Source organism: Rana temporaria, chromosome 9 (assembly GCF_905171775.1).
Source record: "Rana temporaria chromosome 9, aRanTem1.1, whole genome shotgun sequence".
NCBI classification, from domain to species: domain Eukaryota; kingdom Metazoa; phylum Chordata; class Amphibia; order Anura; family Ranidae; genus Rana; species Rana temporaria.
This window is the reverse complement of record NC_053497.1, coordinates 94,768,160-94,791,541: the sequence shown is the minus strand read 5'-3', so window position 1 is coordinate 94,791,541 and position 23,382 is coordinate 94,768,160. Positions and strand designations below refer to the sequence as shown.

Sequence of the window (23,382 nt, the reverse complement as noted above, 5' to 3'; positions counted from 1 at the left end):
GTGGAATTATTCTAGGTTTGAAAACACATTCTCTAAAAAGGCATGCTCAGGTCTGACAAACATCAACCCAAGGATAAAAAAAAAGTTGCCAACCTAAATTAAAGGATTTGGGTTAGTGAAGATTAGAATTCAGTAATTACGTAATGAATACCAACACAGTAAAAATGAAAATTATGAGCTAACGTTTTTTCTAAATGCTAACAGTAGAATAATTTGTTCTTTGATGCAGTGGCTAGCTTAGCTTTTTTCACGACCGTATTACAAAATATGCTACGTTTAATAGACACCATTGATGGGAGGATGTTGCTGCATTGTTGGTATTGGAGATAGATTAGCAGTCTGTTATGGCTCACATTTTGCAGAATCTTATTCAATCAAATTGCTAAAAAGAGCTAGGGGTTACTTTAATTACAGTTACACTGCTAAAAAAAAGGAAAGAAAAATAGGAAAGGGGAAGAAAGGCTATTAAAGCAAAGGAAATGAATATGAGGCTGTAAATCTCTACAGATTACTGACCTGAGTGCCTAAATGACAGTTGGATGAGGCAGACACCATGGATATTCAGTGCAACCCATCAGGCATTGTGGGGACCTCAGCAAGTGGGAGTGCTGGAGAGAAGTGCTGAAGTGAAAACTGCTTGTACGTCACTGTGGTTTGCTCGAGCATTTTTTTTCGCGATTGTGTGTATGCAAGGCAGGCTTGACAAGAATCACGTCGAGAAAAACAACGTTTTTTTCCATGACATGAAAAATGGTTGTGTGTACGCGGCTTTAAACTGTGAGGGTACTGTGGTACTGCTGGGGTATTGTAATACTTTGAAAGCACTGTGATGCTGCGGGAACACTGATATTTTAGGGGAAACTGTGATACTGTCTGGGGCATTTTGATACTGTGAGGGCATTGTGATAGTGAAAAAAAACTGCTTGAGTTTAGAGACAATTACTGGGACCCTGCAAAAATGTGAGAGCTCTGTAAAGTTTTTTGTGCTTGGGTTATGGTTAAAAAAAAATGAAACAATAAAAATTAAATATTCTTTTAAATATTGTGTCTGCCCCTCACTCTGCCTGTAAAGTGGCACATCTGCCTGATGTGTTTCACATTCCCACAGCAAAATGACATTTCTAAAAAAAAAAAATTTAATTTAAACTTGATCACAGCTGTTTTGCCGTCTCCCTTTTGGGTCTGGTATGGATATTAAGGGAAACTCCATGTCAAAATAAAAAGCAGCATTCCCCCCCCCTCAAAATCCATTCCAGACCCTTGAAAAAAAAAAGAAAAAAAAAAGTCCATCCATCTTCAATCAAGAAAGATTTGAAAAAAAAAAAGAAAAAACTCAGACAACTGTTGCCTCTTGGCTGTGAAATCTGTTTTAAAGGCAAGGGCAGGGCCACCAGCTGACATAACAGGATGACCGCACCTCCCTCTGATGGTACACAATGTCAGAAGGGGCGGGGTCACTCGGTTATGTCACCGGGTGGCCCTGGCCTTGCCTATATAACAGCTGTCGGTGGGACGCCTCCCATTAACTACTTGCCGTCGCCGCACCGTCATAATACGTCCACAAGGTGGCTCTCCTAGGCGAGATCACGTATTATGACGTCCTACCCTTTAGCCGCCACTAGGGGCGCACGCGCGCCGCCGGAGGCGCGCGCACGCGCCCCCCGCTCGCCCCCGACTCCCGTGCGTGTGCCCGGCGGGCGCGATCGCCGCCGGGCACACGCGATCGCTCGGTACAGAGCGGGGAACGGGAGCTGTGTGTGTAAACACACAGCTCTCGTTCCTGTCAGCAGGGGAAATGCTTTTCTTCGGTTCATACACTGTATGAACCGAGGATCAGTGTTTCCCCTAGTGAGGCCACCCCCCCCCCCACAGTAAGAACACACCCAGGCATACTTAACCCCTTCCCCGCCCCCTAGTGTTAACCCCTTCACTGCCAGTGGCATTTTTATAGTAATCTAATGCATTTTTATAGCACTGATCGCTATAAAAATGCCAATGGTCCCAAAAATGTGTCAAAAATGTCCGAAGTGTCCGCCATAATGTCGCAATACCAAAAAAAAAATCGCTGATCGCCGCCATTACTAGTAAAAAAAATATTAATAAAAATGCCATAAAAATACCCCCTATTTTGTAAACGCTATAACTTTTGCGCAAACCAATCAATAAACGCTTATTGCGATTTTTTTTTACGAAAAATATGTAGAAGAATACGTATCGGCCTAAACTGAGGAAAAAAAATGTTTTTTTATATATTTTTGGGGGATATTTATTACAGCAAAAAGTAAAAAATATTCATTTTTTTCAAAATTGTCGTTCTATTTTTGTTTATAGCGCAAAAAATAAAAACCGCAGAGGTGATCAAATACCACCAAAAGAAAGCTCTATTTGTGGGAAAAAAAGGACGCCAATTTTGTTTGGGAGCCACGTCGCACGACCGCGCAATTGTCTGTTAAAGCGACGCAGTCCCGAATCGCAAAAAGTACTCTGGTCTTTGGGCAGCAATATGGTCCGGGGGGTAAGTGGTTAACTGTAGTTTTACTGTTTACAGACGTGGTATGTACTCTCTTCACAAACCTTTCAATACTGTTTGTACATATCATTTATATTGTTATTTGCCAATTATTTTCCAAAATTGTCTTCCCTTATATCTGATTTGGTACTTTCAGTTTCCTATCCATTTTGGATGATCCATTCATTTGGTAGATTCATTACAATTACCATCTACGTAATGCTTGGTTTATCAGAACACTTCTGAGCACTGTAGTTTATCTGGGCTTGACAAGCTCATTCCTTCACATATTTATTCCTTGTGAACCCTCATTCTCATCTAGTTGAGAATCAAGCCAGGGGGGCAAATGGAATGTAAGAAAAAGGGGATCCCTGATAACCAGATTTATTACAAAAAAGCAGTGGAATGATCTTGTGCACTACAGCTGAACTTTTTTCTATTTATTTTCAGGCCTAATTTTCTGTTTTCACCTTAAAGCATTTGTTAACCCCCCCCCCCCAAAAAAAATGAAAATTAAATTGACCACCGTGGTCAGGGAATGCCCCTCCGTCATATGCTGCCTGGTCTCAGCTCTCCTCTCTCCCCCTCACCCCCTCCTTCCTACCTCTCAGCCCCCTCTCTTACCTTTCAAATTTTACTACAGTAAAACTATGGACTTAACTCATCTTTTGTCAAATGTAAAAAAACTATTCTTTTTGTCCCACAGCCACCAATCAGGTCACGACATGCACTAGAAGGAAACCATAAATAAAAGCTTGAATCTAATTGGCTGCTACAGGGAACATTCTACATTCTAAAGATAAAAGAGACTAACTTATAATATCTTTCTTCTCTGGTATTAATAGACATTGGACTGCTCCCTACAGTGACAAAGAAAGCTAGCTAAGATACAACAAGTAAATCACACTCTCTGTTTCTGCCTTACTGCAGGTGCTAGAAAAAAGCAACAGTAATTGATTAACACTCTCACACATCATAAAGTTTTAGTTTTTTTTAACAGATAATGTAGAAAGTGTCTATCCTCTGGTAGGTACTTTTAACACAAAAAAAAATCAAAGTCTTAGGAGAGAAAACTAAATAACATTATATGCCAGTACAGTCTCTGATTGATGCCGAGAGAGGTATTTTCCCTACAACTTAAGAAATATAATTAAGTATATAAATGCAGTCTACATCTAAGGCCCCATACACACGATAGAATCCATCCGCAGATAAATCCCAGCAAATGGGTTTCTGCGGATAGATCCTATGGTGTGTACACGCCAGCGGATCTGTTTCCGCGGAGAAATCTCCTCTGGGATGGATTCCAGCAGATCGGATATTTGCTGACATGCACAACAAATCCATCTGCTGGAATCCATTCCAACGGATGGATCCGCTCGTCTGTACAGACTTACCGGATCCATCCGTCCAAAGGGATTCCCCGCACGCGTCGTAATGATTTGACGCATGCGTGGAATTCCTTATATGACAGCGTCGCGCCCGCCGCCGCGTCATAATCGCGGCGACGGTGTGACACGTCATCGCCAGAGGATTTCAGCGCGGATTTCAATGCGATGGTGTGTACACGCCATCGCATAGAAATCTGCTGAAATCCTCGAGAGGATTTATCCGCGGATACGGTCCGCTGGACCGTATCTGCGGATAAATCCTCTCGTGTGTATGGGGCCTAAGTCTATTTTCTCAGCCAATTTTTACTCTTAAAATGTAATCAGAAATATCAACAAACTTAAGAGGAAATCTGCTGTTGTCAATCCCAATCTATTAAATACAGAAAGTGCACCTCAACACCTTTCTATAAAATAATGTAAAAGGAAAAGAGTAAGAAAGCAGCCTCTCTTTACTGCCCAGAGGGATCGGGGAGTGGGTTCTGGAGACCACATAGCGGTGATGATTATTGTAACAAGCATGCTATTTATCCCTAGGTGGTGAGCTTGCATTGCGCCTGGTGACGGGAGAGCACAGAAGTTTGAAGTATTGCAGCAGAAACTGTGGTGTTTAATGAATCTTAATATTTAATGGACATTATTAATCACTATGGGGGTTATTTACTAAAGAAAAATACACTTTGCACTGCAGGTGTACTTGAAAGTGGAATCATTGTTTAGTGTCACAGCCAGCAACACATTTTGTGTAAGAATTTTGCTTATGAATTTTTGTATGAATTTTTTTATTACATTTTTCAACTTTGTATAGTCTTTATTCATTAGTTAGAAAAAAGTGGTATAAATTGCGCTAATCTGCATAAACATAAAATGAATCAAAAGTGCATGTGAAAATGCAAAATAGTACAAACAAATAAAGCTGCGGTTAAAACTGTGTCATATAAACAAAGTAACAATGTATGGAAAAGAAAAATAAACCGCGCTAATGATCGGTGAATGATAAATGATAAAATTGTGACAAATGAGTATGTGTAACATACAAAAATCTAATAAATAGTGAAAACACAATCCACAGTGAATAAAAGAAAACACTTGAACATGACCTATGAACATTTATCTGTCAAGCCCCATACACACTATCAGTTTTCCTGCTGGTTTTCTCTTCAGGTTTACCAAAACCATGTAGTACAAGGGCCTGCCTGATTGCATTCAAATTGAAACGCTTAAGCCCCATACACACTATCAGTTTTCCTGATGGTTTTCTCTTCAGGTTTACCAAAACCATCTAATATGAGGTCAAACCTTAGGCGTTTCAATTTGAATGCAATCAGGCAGGTCCTTGTACTACATGGTTTTGGTAAACCTGAAGAGAAAACCAGCAGGAAAACTGATAGTGTGTATGGGGCTTTAAGGTTTGACCTCATATTAGATGGTTTTGGTAAACCTGAAGAGAAAACCAGCAGGAAAACTGATAGTGTGTATGGGGCTTCACACTTTCTGGAATCCCGGTAGCCCTTTTGTGTTCAGCTGACAGGGGTTTCTTGTGTCTAAAGGACATTCATCAAGTGTTTTCTTGTATTCACTGTGGATTGTGTTTTCACTATTTATTAGATTTTTGTATGTTACACATACTCATTTGTCACAATTTTATCATTTATCATTCACCGATTATTAGCGCAGTTTATTTTTCTTTTCCATTTATTCATTAGTTATTATTTGCGCTAATTGCTCCACGGATTTAATCCCGATCTATTACTGTAAAGTTAAACCATATCCACCGTTAACCATTAAAGTATATATAGTTGTTCAATTGGTCAGTCCACCCAAAATTTATATTTATTCTTAAGGCTTTTTCACTTATTGGATGCTTATTTTTCTTGTCACAGCTTCTGGTCTACTCACTTATGAGGTTTGGGGGGGCCTGCCCATCTTGGTGAGTTCTTACTCTTTTATGTTGCATTCCCATAATTTAAAGTAAATGTTCAAAAGGAAGAGTGATCCCTCCTAATAATGCCTATAATAGCTATGCAGAGCAGTGAACTCAAGTGCAAAAATGAAATCACCAGAGTCCCTGAGAGACAGTACAAGGTGGTTTAATAAACATATACTAAAGAATAAAACGTCTATTTAGAGTGGTCTGACTGTGTAATACCTTCTCAGCAGCCAACAGTCACATTACATACAATTACTACAATTGTATAGCAGAAGATTACATTTCTTACCCGGCTGATGTCCATTCCCGAGTCACAGCTTAATGGCTGAGTCGAGGTTAAACCATTAAGTCCTATAACTGTTGAAATGATGCCTCTATCATCAATCTTCCGGATCATGGTACCATCGACAAAATAAATAAACCCACGTGCATCAACAGTTATACCTAGAGATGATGAAAATCACAATCTCTCATCAATGTATTGAATTTACTGTCACAAGGCATAGTGGTCAGTAAGAATAGTTTACAATATTATGGCATCGTTACATAGAACTTCAGCCTTGCCTTTGTCTACAAAACTGCTGATCCATCATGCGTATACAAGGTCTTGAAATATTGCTTATACTGCCTTGGAACTGTTCAGTTAAGTGTTCACGATAGGAAAATATAAAAAATATTGCTGAACTGTTTCTTAAAAACTTTTCACTATAATACATTTTTTAAATACAAATCGATCTAACATACAGTATATAGGTCCACCCAGCCTACTTATTAGCAGTTAAATAAGCGGAACAAGTTAACTTTGCAAAATGAAACTAAGTAAAAAATGTATTTGCAAAGAATACCCAACTGTGTGCCAATAAAAAAAAAAAAGATTATTGACAGCACAGCTTCACCTTATTCACAAACTTTGCAAAGTGAACATGCTCTACTCGTTTTGTTAATGAACCCCAACGTGTTTGAGTATTACTTAGCAATGGTGAAAGTGAACAGAAGGAAAAAACGCCTTAAGACCAAAAAGTAATGAATCGGACCTATGCTCACCACATTTTTTAAATATTAGCTATGTATTATTAAGCCCTGGTTCACACTGGTGCGATTTGACATATCTAATCGGCTGCATTTGCCGGCAATTGCACTGTTCTAATTGGTACGACGCCACATATGCGGTGCTGCACCGATTTCAAAAAGTAGTTTCTGAAACCTGCACAGATGTCTCTGTAATCGCGTCCGAAATCAGGACTGACAAGCGGGAGTGAAATCGTGCAAGTTCATCTAAACTCACACAGCTTCACTCCCGCAGCCCAGAGTGAACCTGGGCAGAATAGCAAAGCTCAAAAATAGTTAATAAAAAATAAACTAGAGGATATGTTAAACTTTAACCCATGAATTCCATACATAATAAGGTCTATAAATGTTCTGAGCTACAGAGATAGACAGTAATTATTCCCTATGGTCGGCCATGTGCATGATTGTGGATTCACTGGCTGTTGGGAGCAGCTGAAGATAAAAAACATGGGCCAGATTCTCGTACCTGCGGCGCAGCGTAACTTAACCCGTTTACGTTACACCGCTGCAGATTTTCAGTCTAAGTGCCCGATCCACAAAGCACTTACCTGTAAACCTGCGTCGGTGTATCGTAAACACGTCCGGCGCAAGGCGGCCCAATTCAAATGGGGCGGGTACCATTTAAATTAGGCGCGCTCCCGCGCCGGACGTACTGCGCATGCTCCGTTTGCAAATTTCCCGACGTGCTTTGCGCGAAATTACGACGCGCCGACGTGTTGAGAATCGCGACGTGCGTAACGTACTTACGCCGGGAAAACAAAAAAATTCAAAAGCGACGCGGGAAAGACGGGCATACTTTAACATGGTGGAGTAATTTTACACCATGTTAAAGTACCCCTAACTTTGCGACGGGAAACTAAGACTTGCGCCAACGTAACGACGGGAAAAACCTTTGTGGATCGCCATAACTGCTAATTTGCATACCCGACGCTGGTTTACGACGCAAACTCCCCCCAGCGGCGGCCGAAGTATTGCATCCTAGGATCCGACGGTGTAATTCAATTACACCTGTCGGATCTTAGGGCTAGCTATGCGTACAGTAACTGATTCTATGAACGGCCCTAAAACAGAGATACGACGGCGTATCAGGAGATACGCCGTCGTATCTCTTTTGTGAATCTGGCCCTATGTGCTTTGTCTGGGCAATTTAAATTTCAGTTCCTGAAATAAGTGTTTTTTAACATTTTTGTCATGGTGCAGAATCTAGATATGGGGGTTGAAGGTGCACTCACCCCTTAAAATGCATACAATATACTGTATGTCTGCCACAAAAACAAAAAAATCTCTTTCGAAACGTTCAATAATATAATTTGCTAAGAGGGGTTGCTACGTTCTCAGGAGCAGCACCTACTTGATGTGCAAGCTAAAAAAGTCATATATTACCTTGCTTCTAATTCATTAAACCTTGTTTGTTTCTCAGCTTCAATTAGGTTACAAAATGTTCTCTATTATTGAAAAACAAACTTTTCCACTTAGTAAAGTTAATAATGAATGTGTCTGCCAAAGCACAAGCTTTGTCCTCATGGCATATTGCTTTCAGAAGGTGAGGATCTGAACAGAGGGTGAAGTGGAGACAAGCACTGAGGGTGTGTTACTAAAGGTGAAGATTCACCAAAAAGAACACACTACTCTCTGATACAAAGGATACAAACGCTAACATTGATTTTTTGAAATGTAATAACTATTGTTGTTGTGTTTTTTTTTTTTTAATAAATCTTTTTATTTATTTTCCTCAACAGACAAACAAACAAGACAAAACACAAAAAAACATCATACACATTGAACCTAAAATATATGAATACAAGATAAAAATCCTATCACCCTGCATAGTAGCTACCGTATTTATCTTCATATAGCGCGCCCCGGCGTATAGCGCGCACCCCCAACCTGGAAGGGAAATTTCAGGAAAAAAATAAAATACTTACAGTTTGAATGCCCCTCGTCCGTGTCTTGCCTGGCGTCCATCGGTGGCCTTGTCCGGTCCGGCGTCTGTCTGTGGCCCTGGTGGTGTCCTCCCGGCTTCTCCCGCGCTGTTTCTGAGTCAATCCCTGCTTCCCGCGATGTTTGAACGCCGCCGCCGACATATACCGAGCGCAGTACACTCGGGCATGCTCGGCCACGCTTGGTTCCTTTCGCATAAAGGCTAGGAGGCGGCACAGGGCGTGACCGCGAGGGGAGCCGAGCCTGGCCGAGTGTACCCGAGTGTACTGCGCTCGGTATGTGTCGGCGGTGGCGTTCAAACACATTGCGGGAAGCGGGGATCGGCGTATATCGTGCACCCCCGATTTTCCCCTGATTTTAAGGGGAAAAAAGTGCACGGTATACGCCGATAAATACGGTATTCATTCAAATAAAAAAAATCTAAATAACAATATAATATAGCAACAACTTGAGAGAATATAATAAGGAAAAAATAAATAAAAATGATTTATATATATATATATATATATATATATATATATATATATATATATATATATATATATACACACATACACATATACACACACACATATAAATGTATATATATATTAGGGCTGTTACTGATAACAATTTTGGGGTTTCGATTAATCATTTTTTATATTTTAATCGATTAATTGACTAATTTCGATTAATTATAACGCACATACAGATCCAACTACTTTTAGCTGATCTTTTTGCAGGCTGATTCCCAGTGCAGTTACCAACCACTGGAAAAATGGATAGCAGGATACAAAAAAACACACAAAGGCAGTGCTCGATGGAAATAGAATTAAAACTTTTATAGTCTTCAAGTAGGTAACAAAATAAATATTGCACTGGAGATAAAATCGATGTAGCTACATAAACTGTAAAAATGGTGCGAGTAATACCAAACGGTAGCAAAAGCAGTCATAAAAACATGTAACTAAGTATGATACTGGTATAAAAATGTGTACGGCGATACCACTGCTGAATCCAGATGAGGAGAGGTTAACATCAGTCCGTCGGCATGTAGATGTCCCGTGAAGAGAACTATCAAAACTCCCAGTGGATGGTTGTAGAATCCCAGGTTGATAGAGGGAAGTGTAACAGCCCTTGCGTGTGGCAGATAGTAAGGTCCCGCCGGCATGCAGAAATAAAGGCACAGCAAAGGAGCCCTTCAGATGGACACGGCAAGCCCCGCCGGTGTCTGTGATATCACCGGATCTCCGACGGAACTCCTTGAAGGCCCGGAAGCCAGCGGAGAGGTGAGTACCAATCAATAAATATTTTTTGATCGATCAAAAAAATTAAAGATTAATCGATGAATTAAGTTAATTTCCACAGCCCTAATATATATATATATATATATATATATATATATATATATATATATATATATATATATATATATATATATATACACACACACATCCTATCTGGGCCTAAATCTAGGCCTTTCACATCTGTCCACTCAAATGTCAAAACATAACCAAAAATAATAATAATAATATATATATACTGTATATATATATATATATATATATATATAATAAGGAAAGGGGGAGAGGCCCCACACATCCCTTATGTACAAAAACGCCCATACGCCCATATTATAATTATTATAATTAATGACCCCCATCGACAGTGGATGCCGTCTACGGTTTGTCCAGCCACTTTGCCCACTAACTATTATAGTACAACATTTTATTTATAGTTCACCAGTTTGCATGGAGCACTTTCCCCAGAGAGCATAGACATCCTGACTCCGGTTACGTTCCTAGTGTGTCCCGCTGAGGAGTTTATGTCTCACTTTCTGTTCTAGAGATGCAACAGGAATTTATAGCACATCACGTTAAAGTGAACAGAATTCTAAATTTTAGGTAGCTGTAAGGGGAACAGTGAGAATGGTCACCAGGAAAAATAGAGGGGTGAATCGCCTCAGTGGGGACATAGAAAAACAAAAAAACTAACTAACTCCCTCACCATTGTATCCAAAACACCAAAAAAATTACCTTCTTGTGACCCTTTGAAGAACATTTCTAGAAACTCTTTGTGAAAATGCAAGATGCCTTATGCCCTGTACACACGATCGGTTCGTCTGATGAAAACGGACCGATGGATTTTTCATCAGATATCCGATGAAGCTGACTTTCATCAGTCTTGCCTACACACCATCGGTTAAAGATCCGATCGTGTCCAACGCGGTGACGTAAAACACAACGATGTGCTGAGAAAATTAAGTTCAATGCTTCCGAGCATGCGTCGACTTGATTCTGAGCATGCATGGATTTTTGACCGATGGATTTCCCCACAGATGATCGTTTTTTTCTATCGTTTTTTTAACTATAAGAAAAATTTAAAGCAGGTTCTATTTTTTTTCACCGATGGGAAAAAAACGATGGGGCTCACACACGGTCCGTTTTCATCAGACGAACCGATCGTGTGTACAGGGCATTAGACTTCAACCTCTCCTGAACGATTTAACTTGACAACTAGAATCCGGCTTCTAAAAACGTCTGTTTAGCCACGTTTACATGCCACGTTTAGCTGATTTTAGCCGCGTTTGTTTTTTTTTTGTTAAAATGAAAAACGTCTGTAAACGAAGCGCTGCTAAACATGAGTTGTCACGTTTAGCTGCCTTTGGCGCTTGAAATGCCTCTAAACACAGCTTCTGAATGGGGGTTCCATAAAATTCCTCTAAACTCAACTGCCTAGAAACGACTGTAAACGACCCAGTGTACATGTACTGATAAGATAACATAGAAAATAGTTCAGAAACAGTTGAAAAAAATGCCCAACTGCTCCTAAACGTCCGTTTACCAGCAGCAGTGTACATGAGGCCTAATGCCCTGTACACACAATCGGAATTTTTGATGAGATAAAATCTGATGGAATTTTCCATCGGAATTCCATTCAAGCTGTCTTGCATACACACTGTCAGACCAAATTCCGACCGTCCAAAACGCGGTGACGTAAAACACTACGACGAGCCGAGAAAAATTAAGTTCAATGCTTCCGAGCATGCGTCGACTTGATTTTGAGCATGCGTGTTTTTTTCTCCGTCGGAGTTCCACACAGACAATCGGAATTTCCAAACTCTGACAGAAAAAAGTCTGATGGGGCCCACACACGGTCAGAATATCTGATAAAAAAATTTGGTCTGACTTTTTTCATCAGAAATTCAGATCGTGTGTACAAGGCATTATTCTCACTCTGATACATTGTCTTTTTTTGGGGGTGGGGATTGGGGGGGAATCTGTTTCAGCCAAGCAAACACTACCTTAGCCAAAATGTAATGAACAGAAAAACTGTGTCCAAAATGTGTGATTCTCTTCAGTTGTGTTACATACATTTTTAAAACTGAGCTCTAAGGTGTGGGCCATTGACAGCCTGGGTTTCCAGGAAGTGAGTTGGATGATGCCGATAGTCATGTGATCTAAAAGAGAAGAGGCGCTGGGCGCTGGAATCAGATGTCTGCTAACACAGCAATAGCTGAATATTTTATTTTTTAAATCTCCTTCAAGACACCATAAAAATGGTGTTTTAAGCATTTACTGAGGGTGTTAGAAAGGCGTCTACTCTCAGTAAATGCTAATTGCCCTTTCAAATGTGTTAAATGTTTTATGTTATAAACACTTCTAATACAATTATGACCATGCAGGTACTATAACTGCTTAGTTTCAGAACTGATATTTTCTTATATTTTATACAAGGTTAAAAAGTTCTGTCATGTATTCCAACGTCTGTCCAGCCTGAGGCAATATACAAGCTGTGTTTGAGCAGGGGGAGTGTTCAAGGGTCAGGCATTGATTGGGAGGCAGTGTGTGCCAGAGGCAGGCTGTGATTGGTTGGGGGAGGGGTGTGATGGCTGAACAAACTACCCAATACAAACATGCTGTGTGTTGGCCTCTGAATTGCACACAAAGGAATAAAAAGTGACCACACAAGCACAGACCAGCTTTAGTGCTTTGTGTGGACAGTTTAGCGCAACAAGGAAAAGTGACTGGCAGGATCAACCATGTACTTCAGATTGAAAAAGTACATGAAAATAATAGAGATTAAGATTTAAAACACACACGTTGAAAAAAATATATATTTAAAGTGGAACTTCAGTCATTTTTTCATCTTTCCATTTCTTAAATCCTCTGACCATGTTGTTTTAACTTTGGATAGTAAAACATATTTTTTTTTCTGCCAGTAAATACCTTATACAGCCCACTTCCTGTTTCTTGTCTGGTAAAAAGCCTAGGCTTATGACATCATGCAGAGCTCTCTCTCACTCTCGTGAGACTTTGACAGGAAGGGACGGGGGTGAGTCATACGAGCGCCAATGAGAGCTAATGAGCTGGAGGTGTGCCTCTGTGTAAATCCAGGAAGTGAACAGGCAGCAGCTTCGGCTGCCCACAGTTAAAATGGTTGCAGCCAGACTTAGTGAAGGGAGATTTCTGCAGCATATATGGCAAGTACAGAATGACAGTACAGTAAAACCTTGGATTGTGAGCATATTTTTTTTCCAGAAACATGCTTGTAATCCAAAACACTTGTATATCAAAGCAAGTAAACAAATCAGGTGAACTCAGATGATTCATTCCACAACCATTTATTCATAGGTCCTTCAGTCCATATAAAAAGATTCTAGCAATGTAATAGGTTGTGTAACCATAAAATGTCCTTCCACAAATGGAAGACTTCACAAGAAAATTAGAAGCAAAATCCAGCAGGAGCTACAGAGTATAAAAGAGTAAATATATTGCGCCTCTAAGTGTAGCAATATGTTGCTAAATGTTGTACCTTCAATAAATATAACCATATTGCTACACTCTTCTCTTTTATACTCAGTTGTGACATGACACTGCTTGTATATCAAGTCAAAATGTATTTAAAAATGTTGCTTGTCTTGCAAAACGCTCTCAAACCAAGTTACTCTCAAACCAAGGTTACACTGTATGTATAAAATAATATGCTAAGTGGTCGGAGGAAAGCTTCAGAATGGCAAAGATGTTTTTATTACAGATTATGTGAGCAGACTGCAGTTCCTCTTTAACCACTCATCTACCGGCCGCCGTCAATTGACGGCGGCACAGTAGCTCAATTGTTCTGACAGGACGTCATATGATGTCCTCATCTTTTAAAGCCACTAGGGGGCGGGTGCGCGCTGCCGCGTTACTGGGAACACGATGCACGATTGCCCAGTAACTGAGCAGGACCGTGGGTGTGTGTAAACACAGAGGTCCACGACCTGTCAGAGAGAGGAGACTGATGCTGTCAAAAAAGGAGAGCAATTACTCGAGGGAACGGTAATTGATGGTCGGATTTTAGAGGCAAGATGGGAATATATAAAAAATATAAATTTTATTACAAAATTAGAAATATAACAGAAAACAATAAGGACAATAAAACCATATAAAATATATGGACAAATTCTCTATACATCGTCTACGCGTTTCGCCGTTGGGCTTCCTCAGGACGAGCAGAAGAGATTTGACAATGTGAGATATATTTCATTGTCTGAAATGAAACATATTATATTAACATAGCAACAACAAAGATTTTTTAATGGTTAAAGTAAAAATATGCATAGCACTCGTAGCATCACGCTTCTCTTGCCGATTCCCTCACCGAGGATGGAGGCAGGTGCACCGAGGGACGAGCGATTGCTTGTCCCTCGGTTGCCGACATTGCGGGCATGCTGGACAAGTAAGTGTCCATATTTTAAAAGTCAGCAGCTGCAGTATTTGTAGCAGCTGGCTTTAAAAAAAAAAAATCGCTGAAATTTCCGCTTTTACTTATGTATGAACACAGTGATTGAGAGGTACCGATCACTCATAGTGACCATTCAGAAAAGGAAGGAGCTGGTAAATGTCGTATTTACTGGCCCCTTCCCTGCTCTCCATCCTAAAATAAGGGGGGGGCTGGGCATCAAGGGGAATCTGTGTGGCACATAGGGATTAGGGTGTACCCAGGCACACCCAACAGACCCTGTTCGCATGCCTATGGGTAACATACACGTTCTATTAGTATTAGGTGAAACAACTTTAAGAAAAGCAAAAAATGTCATCTTGCGTGATGACATTTCTGGCGCTTAAATTCATTCTCCAAAAACAAAAACGCCAATGTTCAAAAATACTAATGTACCAAGCATAGCTTTCAAATAGATGCAGCACATGCTTAGTGAAAGGTTTGTTCCCTTCTCCATAGTGATGGAAACAATCGGCAACTGATCACACTAAGAATATCTATCATGCTGAGAAAGGTCTGGCCAAGAAGACAAGTGCTTCTGACACTTGAAAGCAAGCATTATAACTCTTCTGGTGTTAGTCAGTACAGGACTGATTATCATAAGCACCTCTCAAATATGTCACATTGCTTGCATTTATTAATCCACCCTTATGCTTACGTCTAGACCATTTCAATGAAAAAAAGAACAGCAGGAAAGCTGACATCAAGAGGTAAGTAAAATGTTACACACAAGCATTTCTTAATGTTTTCCTCTAAAACGACATGGAAAAAGTGAGTAGGTTTCAACATTACAACACATTAGATAAAGTTAGATATATATATATATAAAAACTTTGCAGAAAAGCCTGTCCCAGCATACACAGCAATGCACTTTTATACTATGGCAAAGCAATCAATACCTATTGTTTTTAAAGAGATACTGTCACCAACCTAAAAAAAAAGGTAAAAAAAAAAAGTAAAAGCACAGAAAAACGAAATATTTTAAATGCTTAATTGCAATGTTTTGCCATTCCCTGTTTTTTATTTACTTGCAAAGTGTTTTTGAAATTGCTAGAAAATTTGACTACTCCAGATATAGTCAATTCTTTAGTACAGCCCTCTCTATTTCTGGGAGTGTCTAAATAACCTGTGTGCTGGCCCAGCTTCTCCACTCCTCCCTTCACCTACTGTATGAGCTTAAAGAGGGACTGGTGCTAATCGGATAAGTCAGAGTATAGCCAATGGGAATGTGGTAGAGGAGTGTGAAATAGAAACCATACAACATACATTTAGAAGTCATCTTTAATGAATGAATGAATGAATGAATAACTTGTTTAGCGCTACACATGCAAACTGAATCGCCTTTAGGAGCTTTTTGCAGCCAGTGTCTTCCTGGCTGGTGCGGTCATTTACCCCATAGGATCTCGACGCGCTTGGGACACACAGTTGAACAGAATCCAATTAACCTACCAGCATGTCATTGGAGTGTGGGAGGAAACCAGAGTACCCAGCGGAAACCCACGCAGACACAGGGAGAACAGGCAGATGGCGTCGTGGTCGGGATTTGAACCAGCGACCCTTTTGCTGCTAGTTGAAAGTGCTAACCACTACACCTCAGTTTGTCCTTACTGAAGAGGAGTCACAATATCTAGGAATTTATTTTTGAGCTGTGGACATTGTCCAAGCTGAACCAGATAATTATTTTATGTACAGTATATAAAAAAAAAAATACCTGTGCTGTCCAGCAGGGGTGCCTAAGGCTCAATTTCCACTAGTGAAACTTGTCAAGCGACTTTCGACACATAAAGTCACATGACAAGTCAAAGCCCATTAATTTTAATGGCAACCGTTCCCATCTATGCGACTTAAAGTTGCAGCGACTTTGAAAAGGTTCCTGCACTACTTTAATGCAACCTTTGATCCAGAGACTGTGAAGTTGGATCAAAGCTGCACTCAAAGTCACATCAAAGTTGCACTCCAAAGTCGAACTCTAAATCGTGTGACTTTGGGGTCGCAATAGTGGAAATGATTGGCTGAGTAGAGTCAGAAAACTTTGACAAGTAAAATTGTATACATGTATGTATTTAATCAGTGTACCCAGATAGCAAGCAATTGAGCTGCAAGCTTAAAAAATACTTGCTAATCTATTGACAGGCTTCACAAGTTTGTTGCACAATCGCAACAAGTTTGCATTGTATGACTCCAGATAAACTTTTTTTGCAAACATTCTGCAAGTCTGCTACAAGTTCTGGTTCAGTTATATTGTGCAATAGTCATCCCATCACAGGGGTCACTGTTGCTGAATTGTCATGCTGTAGACCTGCAGAGCTCTTGCTGTAGACTCACCACTGCAACTTTGCTCTTGCCAGAGACTTGCCACCCACATTTGCTACAAATTGGAAAAGTGTCTACTAGAACTTGTGCATCAAGTGCTCTGCAAGTGTACAACTTGGCAGTGAATATGTGCAACAAGTTAACAAGATTTACAATTCAACACTGCCACATATTTGTGGTTCAGATCCCAGATAGCAACGATATTGCCACAAATGTGTGGGAGTGTTGAATTGAAAACCTTGTTAACTTGCTGCACATTTTCACTGGCAAGTTGTACACTTGCAGAGCACTTGAAGCACAAGTTCTAGTTGACATTTTTCCAATTTGTAGCAAATGTGGGTGGCAAATCTCTAGTAAGAGCAAAGTTGCAGTGGTGAGTCTACAGAAAGAGCTCTGCAAGTCACAGTGACCCCTGTGGTGAGATGACTATTGCACAATATAACTGAACCAGACTTGCAGAATGTTTGTGTATCACTACCCCCGGAGGAGCTGCTGGATTGTTTTGGATGGTATGTTACCTCTATTTCCTCGCCGTCTAGGGTATCAGATGAGAGTTGATAAAAAGTTCAATGTCCACACTTTAAACTTATTTTTCTTTGATTTATTTGCTGAACTTAGTAAAAGAATAACATAAGTAGTTGAAGAGGTGGAAAGTCAACAGGCAATAGGTTCAGGTGTACAACTTCTGTCCGGAAACACTCCTGCTCCAGCAACACAGCCCTCGTCGCCACTCTAGCCAGAGTGGGCATTGCGCACCCGGACAGGCCTCCCTCACTAGCCTAGCAGCCGAGATGGCGCACGGAAATTGGTAAAGTCTCTGCCACAGACCTTCCCACAGATGGAGGTATGTTCGGTCCAAAATCCTTTCAACACAGGATTGAGCACCCGGATCTCTCCCGATTAACTTCTAATGCCGCGCACACACGACCGCCAAAGTTTTTTTCAACCCGATTATTGTTTAGCCGGCCTTGCCTACACACGATCGTAAAAAAAAATGCTCTAGCAAAGCGCGGTGACGTACAACACGTACAACGGCACTATAAAGGGGAAGTTCCATTCGGATGGCGCCACCCTTGGGGCTGCTTTTGCCGATTTTGTGTTAGTAAAAGTTTGGTGAGAGACGATTTGCGCTTTTCAGTCTTCGTGCTTTTCAGTCTGTTACAGCGTGACAAATGTGCTATCTCTATTACGAACGCTGGTTTTATCAGAACGATCGCTCCTGTCTCATAACTTACTTCTGAACATGCACGTTTTTTTTCACGTCGTTAAAGCCTACACATGACCATTTTTTATGACGTTAAAAACTACGCAAACATTTAGAGCATGTTCTAAATTTTTAATGCCTATTTTTAACGCGGCATTAGAAACTTAGAACTGACAGGCGACCATCATTTAGCCTTTCAGTAATGGTGCGTCCTTCGATAAAGTTCAAGGCCTCTCCTGAGATACCAGCCTTGCTCGGTGCTCTTCAAGATAGGTTCTTCATCAAGTGGCTTCCTCCCTCCAGGACGCATAGCACAGGACCACTCTGCAAGCGTAGACCCAGTCTGACTACCGGGTCTACTTAGTAGATCACAACCCTGGACCAATGTGGTCCCAGAGCCAGGAACACTTAAACATGCACCCCCAGCCAGGAACAGAGGCCAAAATTTGGAAAAATCATACGGTCTGAGTCAACTAACTCTCAGGCCCCGTACACACGACCGAGTTTCTCGGCAGAATTCAGCCAGAAACTCGGTCGGAGCTGGATTCTGGCGAGAAACTCGGTCGTGTGTACACTTTTCAGCGAGGAAGCCGACGAGGAACTTGTCGGGCCGAAAAGAGAACATGTTCTCTATTTTCTCGTTAGTCAATGGGAAAAGTCGGCCCGCAGCTTCCACACTGAACTCGACGAGGAACTCGATGTGTTTGGCACGTCGAGTTTCTCGGTCGTGTGTACGGGGCCTCAGACTACCCTCTAAATTTAAAGCAGCGCTGGCTAAAAAGTAGCAGGCCGCTACATTTGCAAAGAAAGTTGATCTGGAGTCACGCAATGGGGACTTGATGCAATTGTGCAACACACTTGTGAAGCCTGGCAAGTCTAGCAATAGCTTAGAAAGTCATTTTCAAACTTGCAGCTCAATTGCTTACTATCTGGGTATATAACTGTTTGCCTGAAGTTTAATTTACAATTTCATAAACCAGAATTCTACATTCATATGAATAATGACAGGTAGTAGGTTATGGCAAAGATGAACTTGGCAAAGTTAGAGAAAACTCACTACAAGTTCTAATTGCTTTTGAAAAGCTGCCAGATCATTCTGGAATAAAACAACTACTTTAAGCCAAAAATCCCCCTTCTGATTAGAAAATAATGTCAATGGGCATTCTATATCTGTGCATTGCTTAAGAGTGACCTACCAAAAAGGACTTTAATTATATCTCTAAGGATTTGATGAATGACAGCAAGTGCTTATTTCATTTGCATGAACTACCACCTGAAGTATTTTTACTTTACAAGAGAAATAAACGATGAACTTGCTTTGTCATCCTCATATTCCTTCACCACAGAAGCTAAACTGTCCACAATGCCCATTACATTTTCTCCCACTAAGATACAGTTAAAATGTTTTAATAAAAAATAACTACAGTATTTCAAATGACACAAAGCAGACTAAAGGCCCGTACACACGATACGAAAATCAGGCGAACATTTTTGTTAGATGATCGATCTGTCGATTTTCGGATCGTTAATATGGTGCTTTTTTCGACAGCCAATTCAGACTTTTCTTCAAACAAAAGCTGGATGTGCAGACTATAACATTTTTGTCATATGTGAACTTAAAGTCTGATTTTCATTTAATCTCCCTGGCGGTATGATTCTTTCAGATTTTTGGTGCTGAGGGCGGTACAATTGTTTTGTTTGGAAATTTGACGTTTTATAATGTAGGCCTGTAATTCTTAGGAATAACTCACTTAAATCTGTCCAAACAAGAGTCTAGTAGACATCCCGGGTATGATAAAGTTTGAAACACAGAATCATAAATTATAATATAATAAATAACAAATAATAATATAATAAAAATTATTACTTTCAGTGTTTGATGACGAATTTCCCCACAAATCACTATCGCTCAATTCTGCAAGTGATTCTAAATAATTATCGCTGTTTTCTAGCTGGTCTAAAAACACTTTTGACGTAAAGGGACACGTTTTGGTTGCTATGGACAATCTCCAGACAGAAAGAACAGTCTTTATTATATAAAAGTGCATGCAGGTCACTGGGTAGACCACTAGGGCCAAAGGGTGTGTGTATTTATTTTATACATTACTGTAATCTGTAAGATTACAGTATACTGTATGCGTACTGTGTTTTTATTTTTTTTTATTTGGCGCTGATCTCCGCCCCCAGTGCGTCGTAACGTTGGAAGGAACGGAGCTTGGCGGCTCACAGGCACTGTGTGAATTGAGCAAGTAGACAGCTCGCTCACACAGTGGGAAGACATCGCAGGATCCAGGGGACAAGGTAAGTAAACTCCGCCTGGATACTGCGATGTGATCCAGAGTCTGGCTCGGGTATACCGCTAATGGTACTGGATTTCCACCCCGAACCAGACTCGGGATTACCGCCAGGGAGGTTAATTAGTACATTTTTGGTACAAAAAAAAAATCGTAAGCGGAAGACTACGCATTCTCAGAAACAAAATAATACATACAAAAGTAGCCAACACATTACATCACTTTTGAAGTTGTATTCTGTCATACGAAAATGTTCGTATGGTGAGTAACCTCTTCACTGATCTGATCGTGTGTACGAGGCTTAAAGGGGTTGTAAACCTTCCTGTTTTTTTACCTTAATGCATCCTGTGGCAGTGACCAGCCCCCCGTTTTACTCTGCATGGGGTCTCAACTTTTTATTGGATAGATTGATAGCAGTGCAGCTATTGGCTCCCGCTGCTGTCAATCAAATACAATGATGCGGGCTCCGGGGGCGGGCTGAGTCCGGCATTCGTGTCTATGGATGCCAAATGCTGGAATCGGCAACCCCCCAGGAGAACGCTTCTCTTAGGGGTTATCTGATGTGAGGAGGAGCGACAAGAGCCGCTAAAGGACCCCAGAACAGGACGATTGGGTCCACTCTGCAAAACGAGCTGCACAGTGGAGGTAAGAATGATATGTTTGTTATTTTAAATAAAAATAAAGAACAAGGCTTACAATCACTTTAAGGCAAAGCACATTGACAAAAACATGGGTGAATTAAGGTTTAATTTGGATGTTTTGGCCCATACTTTTAGAAATGCTGAGTGCAATGGGAGCCGAGAAATCTGGGGCACTCTATTATGCAAATCAAATACTAAGACTGGATTTACACCTATGCAGTTTTAGTGCTTTTTTGCATATTGCAGATTTGCACTACAGTCCATGTAACATAGTTTCCTATGGAACATGTTCTCTAGTACAAATCTGCAAGATGCAAAAAGCATTAAAAATGCAAAGGTGTGAATCCAGCCTAACAACAATACCATACTGTCAGTCTTCCAATCCATGTCTTCTAATCCCTTTTTTAGCAGTGATGTTATCATGCCAGTGCTGACCAACTGAGAAATAAGTCAATGGCCACCAGCTTTGAAGAAAGAGGATTGAGCTGGAGGATTTGTGGCCACATATAAAGACTAATAATAGAGGTATTTACATGTTGTTTCCTAAAAAATGTGTGCAGAGACTGTAAGGCCTCATACACACGATAGGTTAACCAAAGGACAACGGTCTGAAGGACCGTTTTCATCAGTCCAAACCGATCGTGTGTAGGCCCCATAGGTTATTTAACCTTAGGTTAAAAAAATGAGAACTTGCTTTAAAATGTAACCTATGGATTGGTAACCGATAGGTCAAATTTCGTTAGTATGCAAAAGCATCAGTTAAAAACCTATGCATGCTCAGAATCAAGTCGACGCATGCTTGGAAGCATTGAACTTCGTTTTTTTCAGCACGTTGTTGTGTTTTACGTCACCGTGTTCTGACACAATCGTTTTTTTAACTGATGGTGTGTACGCACGACGGACCATCAGTCAGCTTCATAGGTTAACCTAGGACAACGGTCCTTCAGACCGTTGTCCTCTGGTTAACCTATCGTGTGTACAAGGCCTTAGAGCAATGGGAAAGGTGTGATCTAATGGTTGGATATGTGTAGCTCTTCCCATCTACTTTAATATTAGTAAAGAATTACAGAGCCCAATTACCACTTTACAGTTTTATGTAGAGAAATCCCAGACAGATTCGGTAAGAGTGCATCAGCAAACATACTTCTCAGTTTTAACTTTAAGAAAATCAAACTGCCAAGCTTTACCTGGCAAAATCTAATAACTCCAATGACATGTTTCTGATTGTTTCACCATTTATGTGCAAGTTATATATTATTGCAGCAAACCATTGAATTGTACTTTTACTACTGGACTAGTCAGCTGCCACTACACACTTTGTTTTAGCTCTTATTTTTTATATTTTGGGTAATTTTTGCTGTAAAACTGGAGAGTAGTTGATATGGAATATTTCTTGTCTGCTTTGATAGATGGTCCCCTGGATGCTGAATAATACAGCAACAGATAAACACCGCTGAACGAAGCAGACATGCTTGTCATGCTGGAGAGGTGGTGCTTTTAAACATTTGCAGGGTAGATATGTTTGAGCTGACATTCCTGTGTTCAAATAAAACCAAGGGATTCTTACCAGCCTTTTGGAACCAAGCTGAACTAAAGCTCTCAACACAAATCTAAATTGAAAATCTCTCTATTGTGGCCTGTGCTCAGTCTTCTGGGAGATGCATTCTCAGAGATTACAAATAAAATAAAGAAGAGTGGAAACACCCAATTACTAAGAATGTCATTTATTGCAGCTTATCTGTACCATCCAATAATTTGATCCACCTCCATGGTCGAAAGATGGGCAAAATGAAAGCTGGCTTTTTAACCTGTTCAGAGGAGCGTGCCACAGATATCAGCGAGGAGCAAATCTTTTACAATCCAATCTGTGATCTGTGAATCAGAACAAATTTGGATTTCTGTGAACTGTTTATTAGACTTCCACGTAGACCTTCATTTTGGTATTAATGTTGCTTAGGAATATTGAAATAGATATAGACAGCAATGAGACATATGTCCACCAAAATATTCAGTAATAGCTATTAAAGTAAACCTCTGCTGACAGAAATATGTAGTCCGCAAATGTGAATTTCTTAAAATTGTAGCTGCCTTGCTATCATGTTTACCCTCTGGCAGTGCTTTCTGAATTATTGACCTCCAAAAAGTAAGCAGACTTTTGACTTCACTTGTTGCATACTTGTTTCAGTCCAGTGATTCAGAAAGTGAAGAATTCAGAAACGTCCAGGCACTTAGCACAGGAAGATCAGCAAGGGCAGCCACCGCTCATGCATTCCTAACTTCTTCTCGCCGACTGTGCACATATATGCAGCTTCATAGGGGTGGGTCTTTATCCGTGAAGGCGCATATATGCGT

General features: G+C 40.4%; 1 protein-coding gene across 2 annotated transcripts in view; it reads right to left on the bottom strand.

Annotated features, from left to right (window-relative positions):
• Positions 1-23,382, bottom strand: part of TENM1 (teneurin transmembrane protein 1) — a 493,379-nt gene that overhangs the window by 103,674 nt on the left and 366,323 nt on the right. For both annotated transcript variants that reach the window (XM_040323926.1, XM_040323927.1), the window contains exon 21: positions 6,117-6,271. In XM_040323926.1, the coding sequence (XP_040179860.1) occupies positions 6,117-6,271 (155 nt within the window). The remainder of the gene's footprint in view (positions 1-6,116; positions 6,272-23,382) is intronic.